Source organism: Geotrypetes seraphini, chromosome 3 (genome assembly GCF_902459505.1).
Source record: "Geotrypetes seraphini chromosome 3, aGeoSer1.1, whole genome shotgun sequence".
Lineage (NCBI taxonomy): Eukaryota > Metazoa > Chordata > Amphibia > Gymnophiona > Dermophiidae > Geotrypetes > Geotrypetes seraphini.
Window position 1 is genome coordinate 227,658,710 of NC_047086.1, and position 24,270 is coordinate 227,682,979.

General features: G+C 45.9%; 1 protein-coding gene across 4 annotated transcripts in view; it reads right to left on the bottom strand.

Moving 5' to 3' along the window:
- The window catches only part of SARNP (SAP domain containing ribonucleoprotein), a 313,723-nt gene that overhangs the window by 117,417 nt on the left and 172,036 nt on the right, over nt 1–24,270 (bottom strand). For 3 of the 4 annotated variants that reach the window (XR_004538626.1, XM_033935489.1, XM_033935490.1), the window contains exon 9: nt 23,830–23,898. Coding sequence is in view for 3 of the 4 variants with exons in the window: in XM_033935489.1 (XP_033791380.1) it covers nt 23,830–23,898 (69 nt within the window). In the remaining variant the exon portion in view is untranslated. Of the gene's footprint in view, nt 1–11,528; nt 11,583–23,829; nt 23,899–24,270 lie in introns of those variants that run through there. The other variant, XM_033935491.1, reaches the window with a different exon arrangement.

Here is a 24,270-nt window from a genome sequence, read left to right on the forward strand (position 1 = left end):
CCCACTTTAATAAACACGTTTGGGTTTAAAAAAAAAAGGGGTGGTTGATCGCTGGAATAGTCTTCCACTTCAGGTTATTGAGGCCAGCAGCGTGCCTGATTTTAAGGCCAAATGGGATAGACATGTGGGATCTATTCAAAGAAGATAGGTAGGGGAGGGTCATTGGGGTGGGCAGACTAGATGGGCCGTGGCCCGACTAGATGGGCCATGGCCCTTATTTGCCGTCTATTTCTATGTTTCTAACTGTAGGTGGCTCTGTTTCTCTCTCAGTAGTACGAAGAGCACATGATAAGAAAAGTGTTGGATTTCTACAAACACTGGATCACGGCTATAGATTGAACACCTCAAGTAATCTGGAAGGGACATACCAGATGATTTCTAACCTATACAGAAAACAAACAAGCCAGAAGTCTCAGAACAATTTCATTTGGCAGTGTTTACGGTGCAATGCTTGCAGCAAATACCCAAGGAATTCATTACCATGAAAAGCTCAACTAAGCCTGAGTCTGAATTGGAACCATGCTGAAACCATGACACTAGGGTAGTGTTTCTCAACTCGGTCCTGGAGTGCCCCCTTGCAAGTCAGGTTTTTCAAGATATCCACAATGAATATGCATGAAAGAAATTTGCATATAATGGAGACAGTGTACGCAAATCAAGTTTATGCAAATTCAATGTGGATATCCTGAAAACCTGACTGGCAAGAGGGTACTCCAGGACAGAGTTGAGAAACACTGCACTAGAGGAATAGTTATCTAATCATTACCTATGGAAGAGAAGACAGCAGAACCACCTCTTTAATGGCAAATAAATAAATAACACTCAATTCACCAAAATATTGGAGAGAAAATCTATCTTCTTCTGTGATAATAACGTAATAAATACTAACAATAATCACAGCTTTAATTTAATTACATTTCAAATTAAATGTTTATGTGAAAAACTCAGACCCTGAACCCGTGAAAATAGTGCAACAACACCAACTGAGGACAGTGAAAAACTATGATGGTCCCCTATTGAACCTCAGTTGGTGTTGTTACACTATTTTCACGGGTTCAGGGTCTGAGTTTTTCACATAAACATTTAATTTGAAATGTAATTAAATTAAAGCTGTGATTATTGTTAGTAAATAAATAAATAAATCATAAACCATGGACAGCAGGAAGACTCTAAACATCTTTTTCTTAGTCACAAAAAAGAAAAGCTCAAGCTCTTTTTATGGCTCCCAGGGTTCATCAGCACTTTTCTAAATAAAAGTTAATTAGCTCCTGGATGTACAGATGCATTGAAGAGGAGGCATTTCTAAATCTTTCTTCTTTTAGAAACATGAGACAGAGTGCAGAATGCTGTGACTTTCTGACAAAGTATAGGCATATTTATATTTAACACTGTTTGGAGTTCTAGGTGCCAAAATTCATATCAGAATAACTAATGACCTGCAAGGATAGCTTGCAGGAAGCACAACATGCCCATCTGGAACTTGGGCTATTATAAAGCAGTTAATTTTAAATTGGATGGGTCACTGAAGTCCTTTGTGTCTCCTGGAGACTATAAGCGAAGCTTGGTCCCCATAGCTTGATTAGACTAAGATTCTGAAAGGGTAAAGAGATGAATCCTATTCTTTCATGTTCCTGCAGCAAAGTGCTTAACTGAGAACTGAATAGCAAACATAATGACATCATTGATAGAGCTATAATAGAGAAGGGTGGTAAGGGGGGAGAAGGAAGATGTATTTGTGTTACAGACAAAAGACTAACTCTGTATCACAGCAGGAACAAATAAAGAGGAACCTTATGACTAGATGAAGTGAGGTCAGGGCCCCCCAGTGTTTTGTCCCCAGCAAGGCCCCAACTCCCCCTCAAAAAGATTTGTTAGGCATGCAAAGTTCTTTCACATGTGACATGGAAAGGAGACTCCAGCAATCTTCAATACCCTCCTCTCTCATCAGTTAGTGAACAATGACTTTTTTTTCTTCCCCTATACAAGAATAACTTTCCTCCAAAGACCTTAAAAAAAAAGGAGGGAAGACAATGGTTGAGATTGGTGTTCTCTAACAATGCAATATAAGGATAAGACCAAAATGTACACACACACACACAAAAAGAATAAAATGGCACACTGATTTACAGGACCTGGAAAAACAAATAAGACAACCCAAATCAGAGAAGCAGGGTTCTTAATTCTTTATTTTTTTCATGCAATATTGCTGTGGGACCATGTATTAAAGGGAAAAGATTGGGGTAAGAGGTAGAAAGGAGCAGGTGAATACTTTTAGTTACATGTGGGGAGTTTCACCAAGGGTCCATAAATGTGTTCTCTCACAACATGTCAGAAAGAACTTTGCTAGTATGGATAAGGAAGGGGGATGAGGATTATTAATTATGGACCAGATTAAGTTTTAGGCATTAGCAGGACTAAAAAAATACACCTAAACTTCATAAATACAACTTGTTTGTACAACTTTAAATCAGAGCTTTCAACAAAACGAACGAAACACCCCACAATAAAAGAAAATGGAAAGTCCCATGGAAAAAACTATACAAAATCATGTATACAGAAGTACTGTATCTTTTTCATTATAAATGTGCAAATGATTTTAATTGCATTTTTTGGTATTGACAGGATGTGGTCAAAGCAATTTTTAAAAAATCTCTGATTCAAACCTTTAATTGTAAGATAAATACAAATATTAAATAAAGACAAGAAATAAATCATATGTATAAGTCATTGTATCTATCTATCTATAATTACATAAAATGTATATAGCCAATGAATATGGGGGATCAGCACATATATTATCGGTATATGGTATGCAGCAATCATATTAAAATATAACAGAGCTTTCAAGAGGCATCACTAGCTAAATAAGTTAAGAATAGCAATATATTCTGAAACTCTGTTTTTCAACCTTTTTACACCCGTGGACCGGCAGAAATAAAAGAATTATTTTGTGGACCAGCAAGCTACTAGGTCGAAAATTTTAAAACCCCGTTTCCGCCCCACCTCCGCAAGCTCGGTCCCCGCAAATCATCTGATCCCATCTGTACAAACGTCAGTTATGATTTTATATTGAATGTATTTTATTAAAGTATAAAAAGAAACAATATTCTGTACAATTGTCATTTTATAAATACAAATAATACAGAGCAAGGATCAACAAAACCCCTGTCTCCCCCTCCCCTTCACATATATCCCCTCTACTATCAAGAAAACTGAACAAGCCAAATTATTACAGAATGCTACACAGAAATATCATGCTAACAGAATACTGCAGTCACACATGACAGGAATAGTGTTAGGGGAATGCAACTAGGGCAACTGCCCCCTGGTCAGAGAGCACCTTAAGCCAGCTGGAAACTAAAGAAGCACTGCCTGGGCTTTGCAGTCCCCAGTTATGTCTAACACCATCTCTAGCAGGATATATATTTCAAATCTAATATATTCTAATCACAAAATAGAAATAAAATTATTTGTTTCTACCTTTTGTCGTCTCTGGTTTCTACTTTCATCTTCTTTTCACTCTCTTCCTTCCAGTGTCTGCCCTCTCTGTCTCTTCAATCCAGCATCTGCCCCTTCCATCCACTGTCTGCCCTCTCCCCCTTCCATATGGTATCTGTCTTCTTTCTATGCCCCTTTCCCCTTTCCATCCTGCATGTGCCTCCTCTCTCCTTTTTACATGATTAATTCCAGCTTCGCTGCTCTTTTCATTTTTCTCTCTCCTACACCAGATCTAGCATCATTGTCCCTCTCTGCTTATTTCTCTGATGACCCCTTCCCATTATCCATTTCTCTACTTTCTCATGCCTGTCTCCCCCTTCCCCTCCTCTAATCTCCCTGCCAGCTGTTTCCTTCCTTTTTTCCTTCTCCCTTCCCTCCTCCTCCTGTCCAGCAGTAACTCTCTTCCCTTCCTCTCCTCCCAGCAGCATCTCTCCTTCCCTCCAGGTCCAGTAGCAGCTGTCCCTTTTTTCCCTTGCCCAGCAGCTTCCCAGACTTCTTTCCCTCCTCCCCTCCCAGCAGCAATTCTCCTTTCTCCCTCTACAGTAGCAGCTATCCCTTTTTTCCCTTGCCCAGCAGCTTCCCAGATTCCTTTCCCTCCTCCCCTCTCAGCAGCATCTCTCCTTCTCCCTCTCCAGTAGTAGCTGTCCCTTTTTTTCCCTTGCCCAGCAGCTTCCCAGATTCCTTTCCCTCCTCCCCTCCCAGCAGCATCTCTCCTTCTCCCTCTCCATTAGCAGCTGTCCCTTTTTTTCCCTTGTCCAGCAGCTTCCCAGATTCCAATAGTGGCTTTCTCCCCTCCCAGCAGCTCTCCTTACTTCCCAGTGCAGCGATTCAGGAAGGCAGCCTCGGGTCCTTTGTTGGGTCGCGCCACCTCCGAGGAAAGAGGAAGTTGCATCATCAGAGGCAGCCACAATTCAGCAAAAGCCCCAAGGCTGCCTTTGTGAATCGCTGCGCTGGGAAGTAAAGGAGAGCTGCAGAGGGGAGAAAGCCACTGTTGGAGGCTCTCCATGATCTCTCCTGTCCAGTGCGGACCAGCTAAAAATATCAATTTCTACAATCATTTATTCCACTCACACTACACCAAAAGCACTATCCAAGAGCCCATTCAAGGCATTCACTGCATGGACCCCAAGATCCATGCAGAGTCCCCAGTACATTAGAATCCAGAGGCTAGTCATAAATATGGTAGACAGCATATCCACCAAACCAGTTAAATTCAGTTGGCACTCATAAATACATGATGGCAGATAAAGGCAAAATGGCCCATCTAGTCCACCTATCCACAGTAACCATTATCTCTTTCTCTCTCAGAGATCCCATGTGCATATACTACGCCTTATTGAATTCAGACAGTCTCTGTCTCCATCACTTCTTCTGGGAGACTGTTCCCCACATCTACCACCCTTACTGTAAAAAATTATTTCCTTTGATTACTCCGGAACCTATCACCTCTTAACTTCGTCCTATATACTCTCATTCCAGAGCTTCCTTTCAATTGAAAGAGACTGGACTCATGTGCATTTACCCTATGCAGGTATTTACAGTAAAAAAATTTTATTGAACAGGAAGAAAAAAAACCAAATACAATGCTGTCAGAGATAAAACAACTGTTCAAGAAATATACAACAGCCTCCAATTCCCACCCCACTTCCTTATCCCACCTGTCCCCACCCAACATCAAATCCACTGTCCCATAGTTCCCGCTACTACAAGAATGCCATGGATATAGAACTAATGGTCATCTGCCACACAAACCCAAGGCAATATGCTAAGGTACAGTAGTCCAACACACAGAATGATACCCTAGCAAGAACCCTGAGCAGGAAAAGAAACAAGCAAAAAGCCCAACCCTACCCAACAGGAGAGGCCCAGACAAACAGAGCCCTTTGCTCTTATGAACCCTGAGATACAAAAGGCAAGGCCTCCCCCCATACCACTTCCCACCCCCTGAAAATAGGACTTACCATTCTAACAGACAAACAAACAAAAACACTCCAACAAAACAAAACAAAACACACACGCATACACACAAAAAAGAAGGGTCTGAAGGAAAACATAGGAGATCGTACTGGGGAAAGGCCACCCCAGCACCACCAGCCCTCCCCCCCCCACCGTTCAAATCACCTCAGACTCGCAAGGCATTCAGAATCAGACTACGGGTTCTAGGAGATAAGGAATAAATATAAGAGCCCCAGATTCGCAAAAAGAATTTAGTCTGTCGAAAAGAAGCACGCACCCAACCCCTCTCCAGCAACATCAAAGCATGTAATCGATTATGCCACGCCCAATAAGAGGGGTGGTTGTCCGACACCCACTCCGTCAAGATAATCTTCTTAGCCACCAAACCAGCTTTCCGTATAAGGAGGCTGCCCACACCAGGCGACAATTGAAATGCCTCAAATTTATCCAATAGAAATCCCACCAGAGTGAAAGCTTTAGAGCAGCCCAACAAACCCTCCAAATATCTGACCTCCCACCTCAAAAAGACATGAACACCGGACAACTCCAAAAAGCATGAAAAAAAAGGACTTAGAGGCAGTGTTACATTTCTCACATTGATCGAGTCTGCCAAGCCCAAATGATACAATTGAACCCGTGTAAAATACACCCTGTGCAACACCCGAAATTCACATTCCCGTAGTTCAGCAGAAACAGAGACAGTCGGGATGCACTTGATAAGACCTCCCATAACTAAATCTATTGGCCGCAAACCTAATTCTGGAGCCCAAAGATTACTTAAAAGACTCCCAAGATCGAGGCGGACCCATCAAACATAAAACTTTAAGCAGCGCCGATACAGAAAGCCCCGTATCCTCAAATTGGTCAAAAAAGGTGCAAAACCGGTCTCCCATGCCCATCTGCAGACCTTCCACCTGCAAGGAATGGACACAATGATCCAATTGCAAATAAACAAAAAAAATAAATAAAAAAAATCAGTAGCCAGAACTCCCTCCCTGAGCTGAAAAACTTGCTAAGAGGGAAGAGTACCTACCGGGGTAAGTACATGTGCTAAAACAGTCAGACCCAATTGGCCCCATCGTTGAAAAGATGCCAAAGAGCAACTGGGCAAGAACTGAAGATTCCCTTGCCGAGGCAATTGGTCAGACATGCCCGGCCACCTCCCCCAAGCCCAACACCAAAATCTTCCAGATGTCGCGTAGAAATCCCAATAAGAAACTACAGCGTAAGTTTCAAGTTTCAAGTTTATTAAGTAATTTGATTTATCGCCTATTCAAAATTCAAGGCGATGTACAAGTAAATAAAATTTTTGGTAACATACTTACAATTATTAAATTAAAGTAAGTTGGAAGAAAAGGCAGAGGATGATAATACGCCAGTTCACAAGCAAAACAAGTATAGGTGTCTTGTTCTAGAATCAATTTCCAAGATAACGAAGTAAGCAGGCCTGATTGTATTTCTGCATATCAGGGACACCTATGACCCTCCCTCCCCCCCCCCCCCCCCGAAACACCAGCCTCGTTTTTTCCCCATTCCAGAGAAACCAAGAGAAAATTTGATATAGCACCTGAAGATCTTTTTGCAATAGACAGATAGGCAACAGTTGTAGGACATAACCACTTTGGAAAAATTATCATGTTAAAAAACTGTATACGGCCGTGTAAAGAGAGGGGAAAGAATTTACAACTATCTAGACAGTGACGAGTATAATCAAGAAGCAATTGTAAATTAGTCTATTTGAGTGAAGTGACCAAAGAGGTGAGTTGAATACCTAAATACTGAAAGGCCCCAGTTTCCCATCGTAACGAGAAAATCCCCGGCCAATCAGTCCAAACCTCTAGAGACTTTGGGAGCGCTAAAGATGTATCAAGATTCAACCGAAAACCAGAAAAATCCCCATACTCATCCATCACCATCAACAGAGCAGGCAGGGCTGTGACCAGATTAGTAAGATGTACCAGGAGATCGTCCACAAAGGCCGAGACCTTAAATTCCACCTGACCAATACGAACCCCACTAACATCAAGATTCTGTAACATATCTCGTATCAACGGATCCAGTGTAAGAACAAACAAGAGAGGAGAAAGAGGTCAACCCTACCGCGTTCCCTTCTTGATCACAAAGGAGGCCATTAACCCATATCGCCGAAGGTGAAGCGTAAAGAACAGAAATGGCATCAAAAAAGAAACCCTCAAAACCATAGTGGCGTAACGTAGCAAACAGGAAAGGTCAAGAGACCCTATCAAAGGCCTTCTCTGCATCAAAACTGACCAGCAAAGAAGGTACGTGGCAGGAAGCAACAAATTCCAAAGAAGTTAATATGTGACAAATGTTTCTAGTCGTCTGCTGTTGCCTGACAAACCTAGCCTGAGAATCATCAATAAGGTCCGGGAGGACTCAGGCAAGTCTATTAACCAAAAATTTTGCTTCCAAATTAAGATATTGGACAATATGAGCCCGGCAAAGTAGGATCGCGGCCCAGCTTCAAAAGCACCAGAATGTGTGCATCGCGCAGTGACACAGGTAAGGACCCTTGGCTCCACATAAACGTTGAAGGTAGAAGCCAAAATTGGTGCGATCTCGAGCGAGAGCAACTTGTAGAACTCAGCTCTAAGCCCATCGAGTCCCAGGGCCTTCTATAGGGGGCTAGAATGAACTTCCTCAGCTGAGATAGGCGTATTCAACCGCTGTCATTGAAGAGCTGACACACGAGGAGTTGGAATATTATTCAAGTAGAGGATACTTGGCAGTTCTGACTCATCAGCAATCACATACAACCTTTGATAAAACGTGCAAAAAACCTTCACAATCTCAGCATCAGAGCTAACCAACCCCACCCCATCCCCAACCACCAGAATTACCCAACGAGGGCCGTCCAAAGTACGCACTAAGTTAGCCAAAAGCCATGTAAATAAAATTGTTGCTTGAAATATTGGAGAGAACAAGAAGTACGAACCTGCAGCAACTCATTTAAGGAGGCCAACAAATTACCTCTACCAGTTGGATTACAAGCGTACCGTATCCGGTCAGCTCGCACCTGTCTCTCCAAGCACAAAATCTCACAATCACAAGCCTTTTTATTGAAACTAGCATACGCAATAATTTCCCCACATAACTCGGCCTTGGCCACATCCCAGAATAGAACGGAATCCTCCATATGGCCCACATTGTGTAGTGCATAATCCTTCCACTTTCGAAGCAAGTGATTACAAAAATCAGGGTCTTTATATAAGGCTGGTGGAAACCACCACCTCCTGGTTCCCACACCACCCCCCATGCAGATATTTAAACATCTCTCAAAAATATTAATTAGCAACAATTTATAATTAAATAACTATAAATATAATAATGTTACCAGCCAGTGGTAGGACACATCCAGATAGAGAGAACTATTATTATTATTTTTTAATATTTATAAATCATGGAGAAAAAGCCTCATATTGAAATCTTTAACAGCAATCTCACAGGATTATAAGCAGATACTTATTATTTCTTCATCGGCACAAAAACTCCACATTCACTAAGTTACTCTCAAATCGGGCTACAGCCCACCACTGTGCACAGGGCAAAAAAGGGAGAAGTACTTCTACTTAGCTGTGTGATGTGGAAACAATATGGTATCTCAGCATATCGCTCAACAAAGCTAGTTGTTCCATCCATGCTCTTCCACAGCTAACCAACAAGAGCCTTGGATCACCGTAGCTGGTTGCCTCAGGGATGTTATTTAACTGAAGCTCTCCATAAAGCTATGCACTAACGGCATAAAATGTGCCTCAGTTTTATAGCCTCTTCCGAATTACATCTATGTCATCTAACATGTGCATTGAAAGAGCCAATCAAACTTATCCAAAACACTCTACATTCAAAGAGTGTTAGAATTAAAAAATCCACCGTTGTTCGTGCTGATGAATGATATACCTAACATCACCTCTACATTCTGTCACAGCAATGTGTTCCAATACACTGCATTAAAAGGAATCGAACTCATGTTTTTCAGTGTCATGTGAGAACGTCTATTTCTTTTTGTTGGTTATATTGGAATGATGTTCAGAAAGCCTTACTTTTAACTTCCTTGTTGTATACCCAATATAAGCCAACTCACATGGGCAGATAAGCACATATACTACTCCTGCAGTATCACAAATAGTATAGTTTCATAATGCAAACTTCTTTCTGCCAGTGATCTGTACCTCGGTTCCTTCTAGCATATTATTACAAGCTACACATTTCCACCATGCATAATGACCCATTCTTCTTACATCATTCTTAGTCCAAATATCTGTTTTATATAAAGAATCAAACAAATTCTGATTCCTAGAGAAAGTAATAGTACATTCCACGTCTTGAAAACATTGTTTAGTCTGTAACATTGGCTATAAATTTTTTATTTTCCTGACAAGCTTTTGCGCCACCAAGAAGAATTTAAGAATACATGGAACCTTATCTTCCATTTTCCTATTTTGGTATTCTAAAAGTTGATCACATGGGCTAAATCATGCTCGTTTATAAGCTTTTGACACTGCTGATTTCGGATAGCCTCTTTCATAGTGACGCTTTTTAAGACCTTCTGCTTGTAGTTTGACAAATATGCCAAAAGCAGAAAAAAATGTAGGCAGATTATTTTTAAAAGGTCTTGGATGCATGCTGGAGTTTTCAAGCAGCGTATTGCGATCAGATGGTTTTAAGTACACTGTAGTGAAAAAAATCATTTTGTTGTCTTAATATCTTAACATCTAGAAACACTATTTCAGTTAAGTGAACGGCCATATCAAAGGTAGTGGCCACGGCTCAAGGCACCCAGAAGTGCGCGGATGTCGCCATGGCCACATGCTTGACATCATCACGCTGACATCTACACATGCGCAGAGGCCCTCCAGAATGGCCCTGAAATGCCAGTAGGGCGTGCCAGCAGGGATGTCTAACAAATATCAACTGAGTATCCCCAACCACAGACCTCCCAAACTCCACCTAAGCTCTTCCCCAGATCCCACCCCCTTTACTAATTGTAATGTAATTTTTTTTCCATTCATTTTTCATATACACACAATATACACAGCAGATATAAATTCTCAAAACTGACATTTCATTCACAATATAAAAAATCATTTTCCCTACCTTTGTTGTCTGGTAACTATTTTTCTGTGCTTTTAACTATGTTTCCAGGGCCTTCTTATCCAGTGACTGTTTTTCTCTCCATCTTCACTTTCTGCCTTGCATCCATCTTTGGCATTAACTTAACATTCAATATTTCCATTTTTCTGCTTTCTTCTCAAAATCTACTCTCTCTCTCCTTCATTCCCTATTTCCATGGTCTGACATCTCTTTCTTTCCCTCCTTTCCCCCCCTCCAGTGGTCGGACGGCATCTCTCTCCTTCCTTTCCCCCCTTCCCAGAATGGCATCTCTCATCTCTCCTTCCCATAATCTGGCATCTCTTTTTACTACAGTACTACTATTATTTCTATAGCGCTACCAGACTCCTCTCCTTCCCCCTGGTCTGATATCTCTGCCTTCCTTTAGTCATCTCTCCATCTCCCCCCCCCCTCTCCCCCCCCGTGTAACATTTCTCTTTCCCTTCTTCCTTTCTGCCCCCTGCAGTCCATCTCCCTTCCCTTCCTCCCTTCTGGCCCCCCTCACAGTCTAACATTTCTCCCTCCTTTCCACCAGTCCTCATATTCCTCTCCTTCACTTTTGAGTCTCACAATACCACTTTTGTACTTCTTCCTATCACTGATATATCTAAAAAAGTTTTGTCTCTCCCTTTTACCATGTCAGCTATTTTTGTTCCATTTGCATCTTTGCTTTCCTGACTTCTTGACCAGCCTCTTAACTGTTCCAGATATTTTTGCCTGTCTTCCTCTTTCTGTGAACTTTTGTAGTTTATGAAAGCTAACCTCTTATTCCTTACCTTCTCAGCTACTACTTTTGAGAACCAATGCAGCCTTCTTTTCCTCTTATTTACTTGCCTCACAAAAAGGTTTATTCCACATTTGTTTTGCACGTCAAGGACTTGTAATTGAACTTTGGACAAACTATTAAAAAAAGTATTTGTAACTGCAGGTTGGTCTAGACATCTCCAGTGCCTCTTCTTTCATGGTTCCAATTTCTGTATTACCATCACCAAATCTTCCTGTGAATAAGTCAGAGTAAAAAAGACATCATCTGCAGAAAGACTAATCTTAAAGCCTCTACCATGAAACCGTATCCCCAATACCCCCCATTCCTGCACTCATTTAGCAAAAGGCTCAACCACCAAAGAAAACAGGAATGAGACAAGGGGCACAGGAATGCCAACATCTCAGAATAACACCTGTTAATCTTCAAGCACGCTGTAGCACAAATGTAAACAAGGCATATCCAGCTCAAAAACTGGGGGAAGGGCACCCCATCCAACCCAAAACTTGGAACATGAAAGGCCAAGATAACCAGTCAACAGCCTTCTCTATAACCAAGAGCAAAACAGCCTCCCTACCAACCACAATGCCCGACTGATCCGGGTACACCAACTTAAAATCACTCCCACTAACCTATGACGAGATCTTAGTATTAACTTTCTATTGAGAGTTCAGCCAATAGGAACCACACTGTGTCAAATCCTTCCCCTCTTTCAGGGTAAGGGTAATCCCCACCAATTATATATACAGAAGTCTAACTATTACACTAAAACAAAGCTTGAGTTTGTAAAGCTCATTATTACCAATGATTTTATGAACAGTTTCAGAAACAGAAATAATTTATATAGAAAAGTTTCCACCTCACAACTACCTGTGACTTTTTTAAAAAATTTCTACCCCTACCTCTCTACACCCCCACCCCTTCTCTGCCCTCATGAGGAGCCACAGCCATTTCCCTGAAATCTGGCATGCAGATACAACTAGAATTATCCTATGGCTCCAGAAAAAGGAGATTGAGACATTCGGGTTTTACTTCCATTGCTTTCAACTGAAGTAAAACCTGATGTCTCAATCCATCCTCATTTTTCTGGAGCCATATGGTAACCCTAGGTACAACTGAGTCAAGCCAGTGAAATGTTATAACCAGGAAAAGGTAAGGACTCCCCTCCCCCAAGATAAAACAAGCAGCAGTTAAGAGCACTTGTGAAATGGGCTGTCTGAAAATGAAAGGCAAAAAAAAGCTCCCAAGAGGGTAAACTCTGCTTGGAAGGTTATGCCTAAGTACAGCCTCTTAAATGTAGTTTCCAAAGATTGCTAGGAACAGCCAGATGCAGAGACCAAAGTTGCTTACCTGTCACAGGTGTTCTCCATAGACAGAAGGGTAATGCAGCCACACTTGCTGGTGAAGTCCTCTGACTGAGTCTGCATGCCGGTGCTCTCCCCGGATTCAGTTGAATTTTTTTCCTATTGAGCATGTGTAAGATGCCTTGCCTCTGGTAACCCACCCCTTAACTGTCAGTTATGTCACTAACTGAGAAAAAAAACCTATCTGGTAAGTGGGGATGGCGGGCGGGCAAGTATGGCTGCATTCCCCTGCTGTCTACAGAGAACTTTGCTTTCTCTGTAGACAAGCAGGGGAAATGCAGCCACACTTGCTGGTTTGTCCCAAGCTTAATTCTGAAATGGGTGGAGGTATAAAACTTATAGTGCAAATAATTTCAGACTGTCCAAACTGAGTATCTTGCACTGAACTTTGATCCAGACAATAGTGCTTAGTGAAAGTATGTACAGAGGACCAAGTTGCTGCTCTGCAGATATCTTGAAGTGGAACTGATCTCAAATTCACAACTGAAGAAGCTGTAGCTTGCACTTGATGTGCTCCAATATGTCCTGGAGGAGATAAGTGAGCTTTAGCATAGCAAAAAGAGATGCAATGGAGCAATCCATGAATATCTAGTTCATTTAGATACTGCATTTCCTTGAGTTGCTGAATTGAAAGAGACAAAAAGTTGGTTAGTAGTACGGAGGGGTGTAGTTTTATCTAGGTAAAATAAAAGCGCCCTCCTGAAATTTAGGGTATGACGATTTTGTTCCGCTGAAAACAAATGTGAAGGAGGAAAAAACGATGTTAATATAATAGACTGTTATTTTTGGAATAAACTTTGGATGAGTGTGCAGAAGCACTTTAGTAGGAAAAAATTGGAGATATGGAGAATAGATGACTAATGCTTGTAGTTCGCTAACTTTTCGTGCTGATGTAAGAGCTATGAGAAATGCTGTTTTCTACGTAAGAAAGGGCAATGTAGCAGATCCCAGAGGTTCAAAAGGACCTTTCATCAAATGGTCCAAAACACTGAGGTCTCAGGTAGGAGGTGGGTTGCAGAGATGAGGCCTGATATTATTAAACCACAGGGGAAACAAGATATTAAAGTATTCTGTGAAATCGGTTTCCCATCCAGTAAGTAATGGTATGCTGAAATGGCTGAAAGATGGAGTTGTACTGAATTGGTTTTGAGTCCGGAATCTGATAAGTGTAGCAAATAGGTTAAAATGTGATCAATTGGGCAGCAGAATGGGTCTTGAGCGTGCAAATGTGCCCAAATAGTAAAATGCTTCCACTTTAACTGATAAGATTTTCTGGTAGATAGGTGCCTTGCTACCAGGTGAACTTCCTTTACCGATGAAGAGACTGATAACTCAGCAAGGATTGTCCATTCAATTTCTATGCCATGAGACTGAGACTGCATAGGCTGGGATGTAACAGGCAACCATTCTACTGGGATAGAAGAGAAGGGTGATGCCCTAACAAAGTGGGGGAGCCTCCAGAAGGTCCAGGAGTATTGGATACCAGATTTGTCTGGGCCAACGAGGTGCAATGAGAATTAGCTGAGCTTTGTCTCTGATGACCTGAAGGACTTTGAAGATTAAGGAAATCTGTGGGAAAGCATAGAGTAGATGGAGATTCCATGGAATTGAAAAAGCATCTCTTGCGACTAAATAAGGAGCAGGTCGTAGGGAGCAATACTGGCGACACTGAGCATTGGCTGCAGAGGCAAACAGATCCATCTCAGGGATACCCCATTGTTGAAAAATGTGTTGCACCACTTCTGGATGCAAAGTCCATTTGTGAGGATCGGGTTTGCGGCTTAGGGGGTCTGTAATGACTGTAGAGAGGGAAAGTGCAAAAGTCCATAAATGGTAGGCTTCTCTGCAAAGGGGTAAGGACCCCGAGCCTCCTTGTTTGTTCAGATAGAACATTGTTACCTGACTGTCCATTTGGATTAATAGACATGTGTTACAAATCCAGGGACTGAATGCTTGAAGCATGTAGTAAATTTCTTGAAGCTCTAGAACAGGGGTGTCAAAGTCCCTCCTCGAGGGCCGCATCCAGTAAGGTTTTCCCCAATGAATATGCATGAGATCTATTAGCATACATTGAAAGCAGTGCATGCAAATAGATCTTATGCGTATTCATTGGGGAAATCCTGAAAACCCGACTGGATTGTGGCCCTCGAGGAAGGACTTTGACACCCCTGCTCTAGAAAATTTGTGAAAAGTAAGCTTTTTGTCTGACCACTGACACTGAGTCTGTAGGTGATGAAGTTGTTCGACCCAACCCTGTGTGAGGCATCTCAGATGATGGTGAGGAGAGTAGATGGAGATTGGAATAGATATCCCTGTTTGAGAGATGGCAAATGGATCGACCATGTGAGAGAAGCTTTTACTTTTGGTGACAAAGGAACCAAAGTTGCAAATGACTGAAGACTCTGAGTCCAGTTCTGAGGCCACATGCAGTTGAGGTGCCATTGCAGAGGCTGCATGTGAAGTCTGGCATGTGGAACTAGAGCAAGGAATGCAGCCATATGACCCAAGAGGCGCAAAACGTTGTGTGCTGGAGAGCAGAAGCTTGTTCCATTTGTTTCGCCAGGGTGATGATGGCTTGGTGACACTCTTCCGGTAGATAGGCTCTGGCAGAGACCGTGTCTAGTCGAGCCCCAATATAGATGAGACAATGCATCGTCTGAAGTTTTGATTTCTCGAAGTTGATTATGAACCCTAGTGCTTGTAGAGATTGCACTGTGGCCTGAATTTAAGGATCAACTGCTCTCTGGTGTGTGCTACAAGGTAGGGAAATACCATGTGCTGGTGTTTTCTGAGGTTAGCTGCTACCACCGCTGCTAGACACTTTGTGAACACTCGCGGTGCCGATGACAGACAGAAAGGTAGAACTTTATATTGGTAATGCTTGTCGAGGAATTGAAATCTCTGAAATCTCCAATGGGAAGGATGAATAGGGATGTGAGTGTACACACCTGAGATATAAAGGTGGCTTACCAGTTATGTTGTCTGAGAGGAGAAAGAATTGCTGGAAGTGAAATCATGCAAATAAACGTCAATTAATTTTTATTAAATGAAAAGTTGATTCTTGTTATGTCATCTGAAGATTTAGAATATCATCCAGAGAAGCAGACTCTAATTGTTGAAGGATGGAATGTTGAAAAAGCACAGTTACTTACCGTAACAGGTGTTATCCAGGGACAGCAGGCAGATATTCTCACATGTGGGTGACGTCATCTACGGAGCCCCAGCGCGGACAGCTTTTCAAGCAAACTTGATTGAAGTTTCAAGTTTGCTACACTGCACCACGCATGTGCATGCCTTCTTGCCCACTAGAGGGCGCATCCCACCTCGTGGTCCTCAGTTCCATAACTAGCAAAGAAACCATCCTCGGGGAGGCGGGCGGGTTGTGAGAATATCTGCCTGCTGTCCCTGGATAACACCTGTTACGGTAAGTAACTGTGCTTTATCCCAGGACAAGCAGGCAGCATATTCTCACATGTGGGTGACCTCCAAGCCAACCAAAAAAGGGCAGGCGGGAGGATGGCAATTTATGAAAACAGATTACGTAACACCGACTGGCCAAACCGGCCGTCGTTTCTGGACAAAGTGTCCAGACAATAGTGGGAGGTGAACGTATGAACCGAAGACCAAGTGGCAGCTTTACATATGTCCTCCATAGGAGTAGATCGGAGGAAAGCAACCGAAGCTGCCATCGCCCTGACCTTATGCCCCGTGACTCGACCCGGGAGCGTAAGACCAGCCTGAGTGTAGCAAAAAGAAATACAAGCAGCCAACCAGTTGGACAAGGTGCGCTTGGAAACAAGGTGTCCTAAACGATTAGGATCAAAGGACAAAAACAATTGAGGAACCTTCCGATGAGACCTGATACGTTGGAGATAAAATGCCAACGCCCTCTTACAGTCAAGCGTGTGGAGCACCGTCTCGCCAGGATGGGAGTGGGGCTTAGGAAAGAACACAGGAAGGACAATGGACTGATTGAGGTGGAAATCAGACACAACTTTAGGTAAAAATTTAGGATGGGTGCGGAGAACCACCTTGTCATGATGGAACACAGTGAAAGGCGGGTCCGCAACCAAAGCTTGCAACTCACTAATCCGTCGAGCAGATGTGAGGGCAATCAGAAATACCACCTTCCAAGTAAGGAATTTTAGGAGAGACTTGTCGATAGGCTCAAAGGGAGGTTTCATCAGTTGAGCTAAGACAACATTCAAATCCCAAACGACAGGAGGGGGCTTCAGAGGGGGACAAACATTGATTAGACCCTTCATGAAACGCGTCACCAGAGGATGAAGCGAAAGAGAACGTCCATCCAAATGCCGATGGAAAGCCGAAATGGCACTGAGATGGACCCGGACAGATGTCGTCTTCAGGCCGGAATTAGACAAATGTAACAAATAGTCCAGAACCGAAGACACCGGGACCGAATCCGGGTCCAGATGACGCGAGGAACACCAGGAAGAAAACCTGGTCCACTTCTGGGAATAACAAAGCCTGGTCGAGACCTTGTGCGAGGCTTCCAAAACTTCCCGCACCGACTGAGAAACCGGAACCGAAGTCAAGGGGAAAGGAACCATGCGGTCAGGTGTAACGACTGAAGATTGGGATGCAACAGCGAACCCCGACTCTGAGATAGCAGAGAGGGAAACACAGGCAGAAGCAGAGGCTCCCTGACACTTAGTTGAAGAAGCAGGGAGAACCAGTGTTGACGAGGCCACCGAGGCGCAATGAGAATCATAGTGGCTCTGGATGATTTGAGACGAACCAACGTCCTCAAGATCAGTGGAAAAGGAGGAAACGCATAAAGGAACCTCCCTCCCCAGTCGAGAAGAAAGGCGTCCGCTTCCAGACGGTCCGGGGAGTACATCCGAGAACAATACAGGGGTAGTTTGCGAGTCTCCGGGGAGGCAAACAAATCCACTTGTGGAGTCCCCCAGCGGTCGAAGACCTCGCGCAGGACTCTGGAGTTGAGGGACCACTCGTGCGGCTGGAGAAGCCGACTGAGTTTGTCTGCCAAGCAGTTCTGTTCCCCCTGGATATAGACCGCCAGTAGGAAGATGTTCTGGGAGATCGCCCATTCCCAAAGGCGCAGAGCTTCCCGGCAAAGGGACCAAGAGCCTGTCCCACCCTGCTTGTTCACATAATACATGGCCACCTGGTTGTCCGTTCAAACGAGGACTACCTGATCGCGGAGCAGGTGGCAGAAAGCTCGAGCCGCCAGAAAGATGGCGCGAAGCTCCAACACATTGATGTGACAGCGTCGGTCCTCCACCGACCAGAGACCCTGGGTCCGCAGACCGTCGAGATGGGCCCCCCACGCGTACTCCGAGGAGTCCGTGGTCAGAACCTTGCGATGCGGAGGGACGAGAAAGAGCAAACCCCCGGAAAGATTCGAAGAGACGGTCCACCAACGGAGCGAGCGTCTCAAAGAAGGAGTCACCGTTATGCGAGAAGAGACAGGATCGCACTCCTGGCGCCACTGAGAGGCCAGAGTCCACTGAGGAATTCTCATGTGCAGTCTGGCGAATGGCATGACGTGGACCATAGAAGCCATGTGGCCCAGAAGCATCATCATGCGCTGAGCCGACACCATCGGTAGCTGAAGGATCAGGCGACCCAACCGAACCAAAGCCTCCAACCGCGGAGGAGGGAGGAATGAACGGAGGCGAACAGTGTCCAGCACTGCGCCTATAAACTGAAGCGATTGGGTCGGGCATAATTGAGACTTGGGAAAGTTCACTTCGAACCCCAGTCGTTGAAGGAAGGCGATAGACTGTAGGGTCGCTGAGATAACCCCTTCCCTGGTCGGGGCCTTGATCAGCCAATCGTCCAGGTAAGGGAAGACCTGAAACCCCCGAGACCTTAGTGCTGCAGCAACTACCACCATACACTTCGTGAAGACTCGAGGGGACGAGGCCAGGCCGAAGGGGAGGACTCTGTACTGCAGGTGCAGCTCGCCCACCTGGAACCGTAAGAATTTGCGGAAAGCGGGATGCACCGGAACATGGGTGTACGCTTCCTTCAGGTCCAGGGAGCACATCCAGTCCCCTTCCTCCAAGAGAGGATATAATACCGGAAGTGACAACATCCGGAACTTCTCCCGGACCAGGAACTTGTTGAGCTTCCTGAGGTCTAGAATGGGGCGTAAGTCCCCGGTCTTCTTTGGGACCAAAAAGTAACGGGAGTAAAACCCCCGCCCCCGCTGGTCGGAGGGTACAGGTTCCACCGCCCGAAGCCTCAACAAGGCCCTGGCCTCGGCCATGAGGACGGGGAGCTGGGTCCGGTTGTATGGGCAAGCCCCCGGTGAATGTTCCGGCGGCGCAGACCAAAAGTTGAGAGAGTAGCCCTCGGAGACGGTCCGGAGCACCCAAGCGTCGGATGTTATCTCGGTCCAGGCCGCTTAAAAGGACCGGAGTCGACCCCCTATGGGAAGGGGGTCCGGCGCGATGGCGGAGGGGGGCCGGCCCCATCCGCCTATCCCGTCAAAAGGACGGCGCCGGCTTGGCAGGACCCTGCGCTGGAGTTTTGGTTTGTCTCCCTCTGCCCTGTCGAGGGGGGCGCCGAGGCAGTGGCCTTGAAAAAGCCGGGGTCGACTTTTGAGGGTACCTCCTCGGGGGAGGCCGGAAGGGTTTCTGCGGCGTGGCTCGAGGTTTCGGACGGACCAAGGAGGCTAACGAGCACTCCTGTTCCGAGAGCCGTTTGGTCGCCGCCTCCAGGGATTCATCGAATAATTCGGACCCCACGCAAGGCAAGTCCGCAAGGCGTTCCTGCAGGTTTGGGTCCATATCGAGGGTGCGTAGCCACGCCAACCGGTGCATAGCTACCGCAAAGGCCAACACCCTCGATACCAGCTCAAACGTATCGTACACCGCATGGAAAAGGTACAACCGCAATTGAGACAGGTTGGACACAAACCTGTCGAACCCTTCCTTGCGGGAGTCCGGCAAGGCCTCACGATATTGGGGCAGATCCTTTACCATGCCACGTAGATAGGAGGAAAAGGTAAAGGCATAATTTAACGCCCTGGTTGCCATGAAGGAATTGGCATAGAGGCGACGACCAAACTTGTCAAGGGTCCGACCCTCCCTGCCGGGCGGAACCGCCACAGAAACCCGGGAGGGTTGCGTCTTTTTGAGCGCAGACTCGACCAGTAGAGACTGGTGGGAGAGTTGAGCCTTCTCAAACCCCTTGGGTGGTATCGTCCTGTACTTGGACTCCATCTTAGACGGCACCGCTGCGACTGTAAGAGGTGAAGTCAGGTTCTTAAGCAAGGTCTGATGAAGGACCTTGTTCAGGGGTAGCCGAGGGGATTCCCTTGGGGGAGCAGGAAGGTCCTGCTCCTCGAGGAACTCCTTAGTATATTGCGACCCAGCCATGAGGTCCAGGCCCAAGGCACGCGCCATGTCCTGCACAAAGCCAGAGAAGGAGGACTGCCTGGCCGGCGGGGAGGGAGTTCTCGACCTCTCCGCCGAACAAAAGGGGGAGGGCTCGTGAGAATAAAGGGGCTCCCTACCGGAACCCGAGCCCCATGAGGCCAGATCTAATGGTCTCGAGGGGGTCGGGGAAATTCTCCGCCTCGAAGAACCCCTGGGAGACGTCCCAGGTGATCGAGGGACCGAGGTACGCCCCCTTTTCCTCGGCGAGGAGTCACGAGAACCCCCTCTCGCAGGGGAACGGAGAAGCCTCGGGTTGTCGAGACGAAGCTCCGAAACCCGCAAGGCCTCGCCCCCGAGCGGCGAGGAGCGACCACGTCGCCGAGGAGAGCCTCGCGAACGCTTCGGCTTCCTCGGGCGACGCCTCGCTCGAGGCCGGCCCGAGGGTGAGGAACCCCGGGAGGACCTCGAGGAGGAGGAGGAGGAAATCCGTCTCACTCTGCGCACCTTGTCCCGGGGCCGAACGCTGCTCTCAGGCGGGGCCCCCGAGGTCGAGGTCGAGGGCAAGGTCGAGGCCGAGGTCGGTGGTGCCCCGGTAGCCGAGACCGAGGGAGTCGAGACCGAGGTCGCCGAGGTCGGTGCCCCCGAGGCCAAAGCAGTCGAGGTCGCAGCCCGCTGCAGTTGTTCGAGGGCGCCAGACAGCTCCGAGGAAATCAATGCTCGGAGCAGGTCCTGGAACGCCGGGATCCCAACCATGGTAGGCAGGTCCGAGGCCGGGGGATGCTCCCTGGAGGGCGACCTTGGTCTCGAGTATTCCCTCGGGGCATTAGTGGCCGGAGTCCTGGGCGGGGCCGAGGACGACCCACCCGCCGCAGAGGAACTCGAGGATGGCTTCTTCGACGACCCTGGAGTCGGGGATGGAAAAGAGGACTTACCCGAGGCAGGTTTGGTCGCAGGCGTCGGCTTCGAAGTCGAGGTACGCAGCGACGCCGAAGACGCCGAGGCCGAGGTCAAGGCCGGGGCCGAGGCCGACGTCGAGACCTTCCCGGGCGCGGAGTCAACTGTAAAAAGCTCCGCCATCCTGGCGCGGCGTCGACGGAGCGCTCTAGCCTGAAGAGTGGAACACCGATCGCAGGAATTAGTCGGATGCTCGGGTTCAAGGCAGAGCAAGCACCACCGGTGGGGGTCAGTGATGGATAGTAACCGCTCACACCGGGTGCATTTCTTAAAGCCCGTCGAGGGACGGGACATGAAAAAAGAAAGGGGCCGGGAACGAACGAAGTCCCGCGGCCGCGGCTCCCGGGAGCCCCCGGAGCCAAACGGAGGAAACAAACCTTGTTTTATTTTATTTTATTTTTTTTCGACGAAAAACGACGGACTATGAAGGAAAAACAATAAATAAAGCACAGCGACCGAGCTAAACAACCCAGACGCGGTGTCAGAAGGCAGAAAAATAGGAGCTCAATTTCCACAGGGCTTCTGGCTCCGCGGAAAAAACTGAACTGAGGACCACGAGGTGGGATGCGCCCTCTAGTGGGCAAGAAGGCAGGCACATGCGTGGTGCAGTGTAGCAAACTTGAAACTTCAATCAAGTTTGCTTGAAAAGCTGTCCGCACTAGGGCTCCGTAGATGACGTCACCCACATGTGAGAATATGCTGCCTGCTTGTCCTGGGATAATATAGAATTTGTAGCTGATGGCCATGATTTTAATGTTAGCATGGAGCCCTGATAGATTTTCCGTCCGTCCAATGGAATCAAGGAAACAATGATCTTTTCCAGGTGGCGAATTGAATTGAGACTTGATTTATGGATAGCTGATTCTGAAACCATAGAATGATGTGGTAGCTGTTGAAGATCATGTCCTGGTGCCTTCCGCACTTTGTTTTTTCAGCTCGAGCTGCCTGGAAGTTGTGGAAACTGATTGTAGCTTTTGACAGTTAGCCAGCTGCAAATCCTGAAGTACTTGATGGCCTGGAAGTGCGATGAGACCTTTAGATGGGGTCTGGCAAGACTGAAGAATTGCTTGAAAATCTTTATTATTAGGTGGTGTGACTCCCTGGTTAAGGCTAAGTAGAGTAGAAACCTTCTGGAGAAATTTCGGATAAGAGTATTGTTTAGGTGATACTGGCGTATGGGTAGGAGGGTCACTAATCAGAGGAGGAGACTGCAGTGTATCACACCAGCCTTGTGTAGGCGACATCTGTTGTTGTGGTGAAGGACAAAGTGAAGTACGGGGGAACCAAGCCACATTAGTATTAGTACTATGAAAGAAAGGGTCTGGGCATACAGGAACAATCAGTGGTTCCTGGCCCATGCAGTTGGAACACTCTTGAAGATCTCCTGAATTGGATGGAGAAGGCTGGTTCAAAAGAGCAGCACTATCTCTCATAAAGCCCTGTAACAATGAGAAAAAACTAACTTGAATTCAAAGCCGCCTGATCCTGTGAAGAGACTATAGGAAGAACAGCAGGCATACATAACTTCTTTTGAGCTGTAGGGCTGTCAGCACCTAGTAGTTGTACCTGGAGAATCCTGTTCTGTCATAGAGAAAGACTGAGGCAGTAAGTGTGCCTGCAGGAGGCCTCCCAATGTTACCCCTTATGTTTGAAGAAGCTGCAGGCTTTTACTGCTGGGCTCACACTGCTTTTTCCTCCAGCAGTGGAGGAGTCTTACAAGCCTCTAGAGCCGGCTTCTTTTGTTTCATGCTGGCTTAATGTACCGTTTTCTTTTTCCCTAATGGCAGCAGCAGCAGCGATGGACTTTTCTCCCCCGGTGGTACTTGACTTGGGCCCTGAGGAGGAGGCGCCGTCAGAGATGATTGAGGCTTTGGTGATTTTCCGGAGCTGGAGGTGTGAAGCACTGTGGAAGAGGCGGGTTTCTCCATGAGGTGTCCTCATGGTCCTAACGACAGCACTGTTTAAGCAGCTGCCATTTAGCACTGTAGTAAATAAATAAAAAACTACAGCTGTGCTGTTTGAAAACGAGTTGTGCCTCTTTGTTTGGGGAGGGTTTAAAGAGGATAAATTCTACATCTATGATATGCGTTTGTTTGTTTTTAAGACTGCCTGCAACATTGAGTAAAAAGAATGAATCTTGTTATAATTATATGTTTTTTGTTTTTAAATCTGACTGAAGAGGCAAGGAGTAGGGGAGAGCTGTGACCTAATCGGTACCGGTCAAAGAAAAAACTGACAATTAAGGGGCGGGCTCCCACAGGCAAAGAATCTTGCACATGCTCAGTAGGAAAAAAAAAAGTTCTACTGAATCTGGGGAGTGCACTGGCATGCAGGCTCAGTCAGAGGACTTCACCAGCAAGTATGGCTGCATTTCCCCTGCTTGTCTCCAGAGAACAAACATTAACTATTTGACAGCTCACATCACCAGATGGAAACCTATTATTACACTTAGAGCTTTGGAGACAAAGAATACTCCATTTAACAGCTCACTACTATAAAAATCTTTATGTAATACATGCAGGTATTCAAGAAGTTTTTCAGGTGCCTGCTAAATGAATCTTTAGGAAGTGTCTGTGGAAAATCTGCTCTACTGGATCTTGGCGCAACAAGCAAGCTAATGCTACAACACTGAACTACAAGCACTGGTGCACTGGTGCAAGGCAACATTTTCTGGTATATCCATAGCAAGAGACCTTAAAGGATGGCCTTTCCTTCAGGCTGAAACTCCAATGGCAGACATTAGAGCCATTATAATGTAATTGTAAAGGAGACAGAGTCTAAGACAACTGCTTACCTTCTTAGAGACAGAGGACACATTCAGCCCGAACCTCTGTGCTCTCTCCTTCAGTTTGCTCATATTTACCTATAAAAAATACAAATCATGAATTAACATTTACCAAGCTGAAAGGAAAGACTAGGCAGAGAGGCATCAGGTAAGAAAAAGCACAGTTACTTACCGTAACAGGTGTTATCCAGGGACAGCAGGCAGATATTCTTCACTGATGGGTGACGGCACCGACTGAGCCCCGGTACGGACAATTTTAGAGCGATTACACTCTAAGAACTTAGAAAGTTCCAGTTAGGCCGCACCGCGCGTGCGCGAGTGCCTTCCCGCCCGACGAAGGCGCGCGGTCCCCAGTTAGGATAAGCCAGCTAAGAAGCCAACCCGGGGAGGTGGGAGGGACGCAATAATATCTGCCTGCTGTCCCTGGATAACACCTGTTACGGTAAGTAA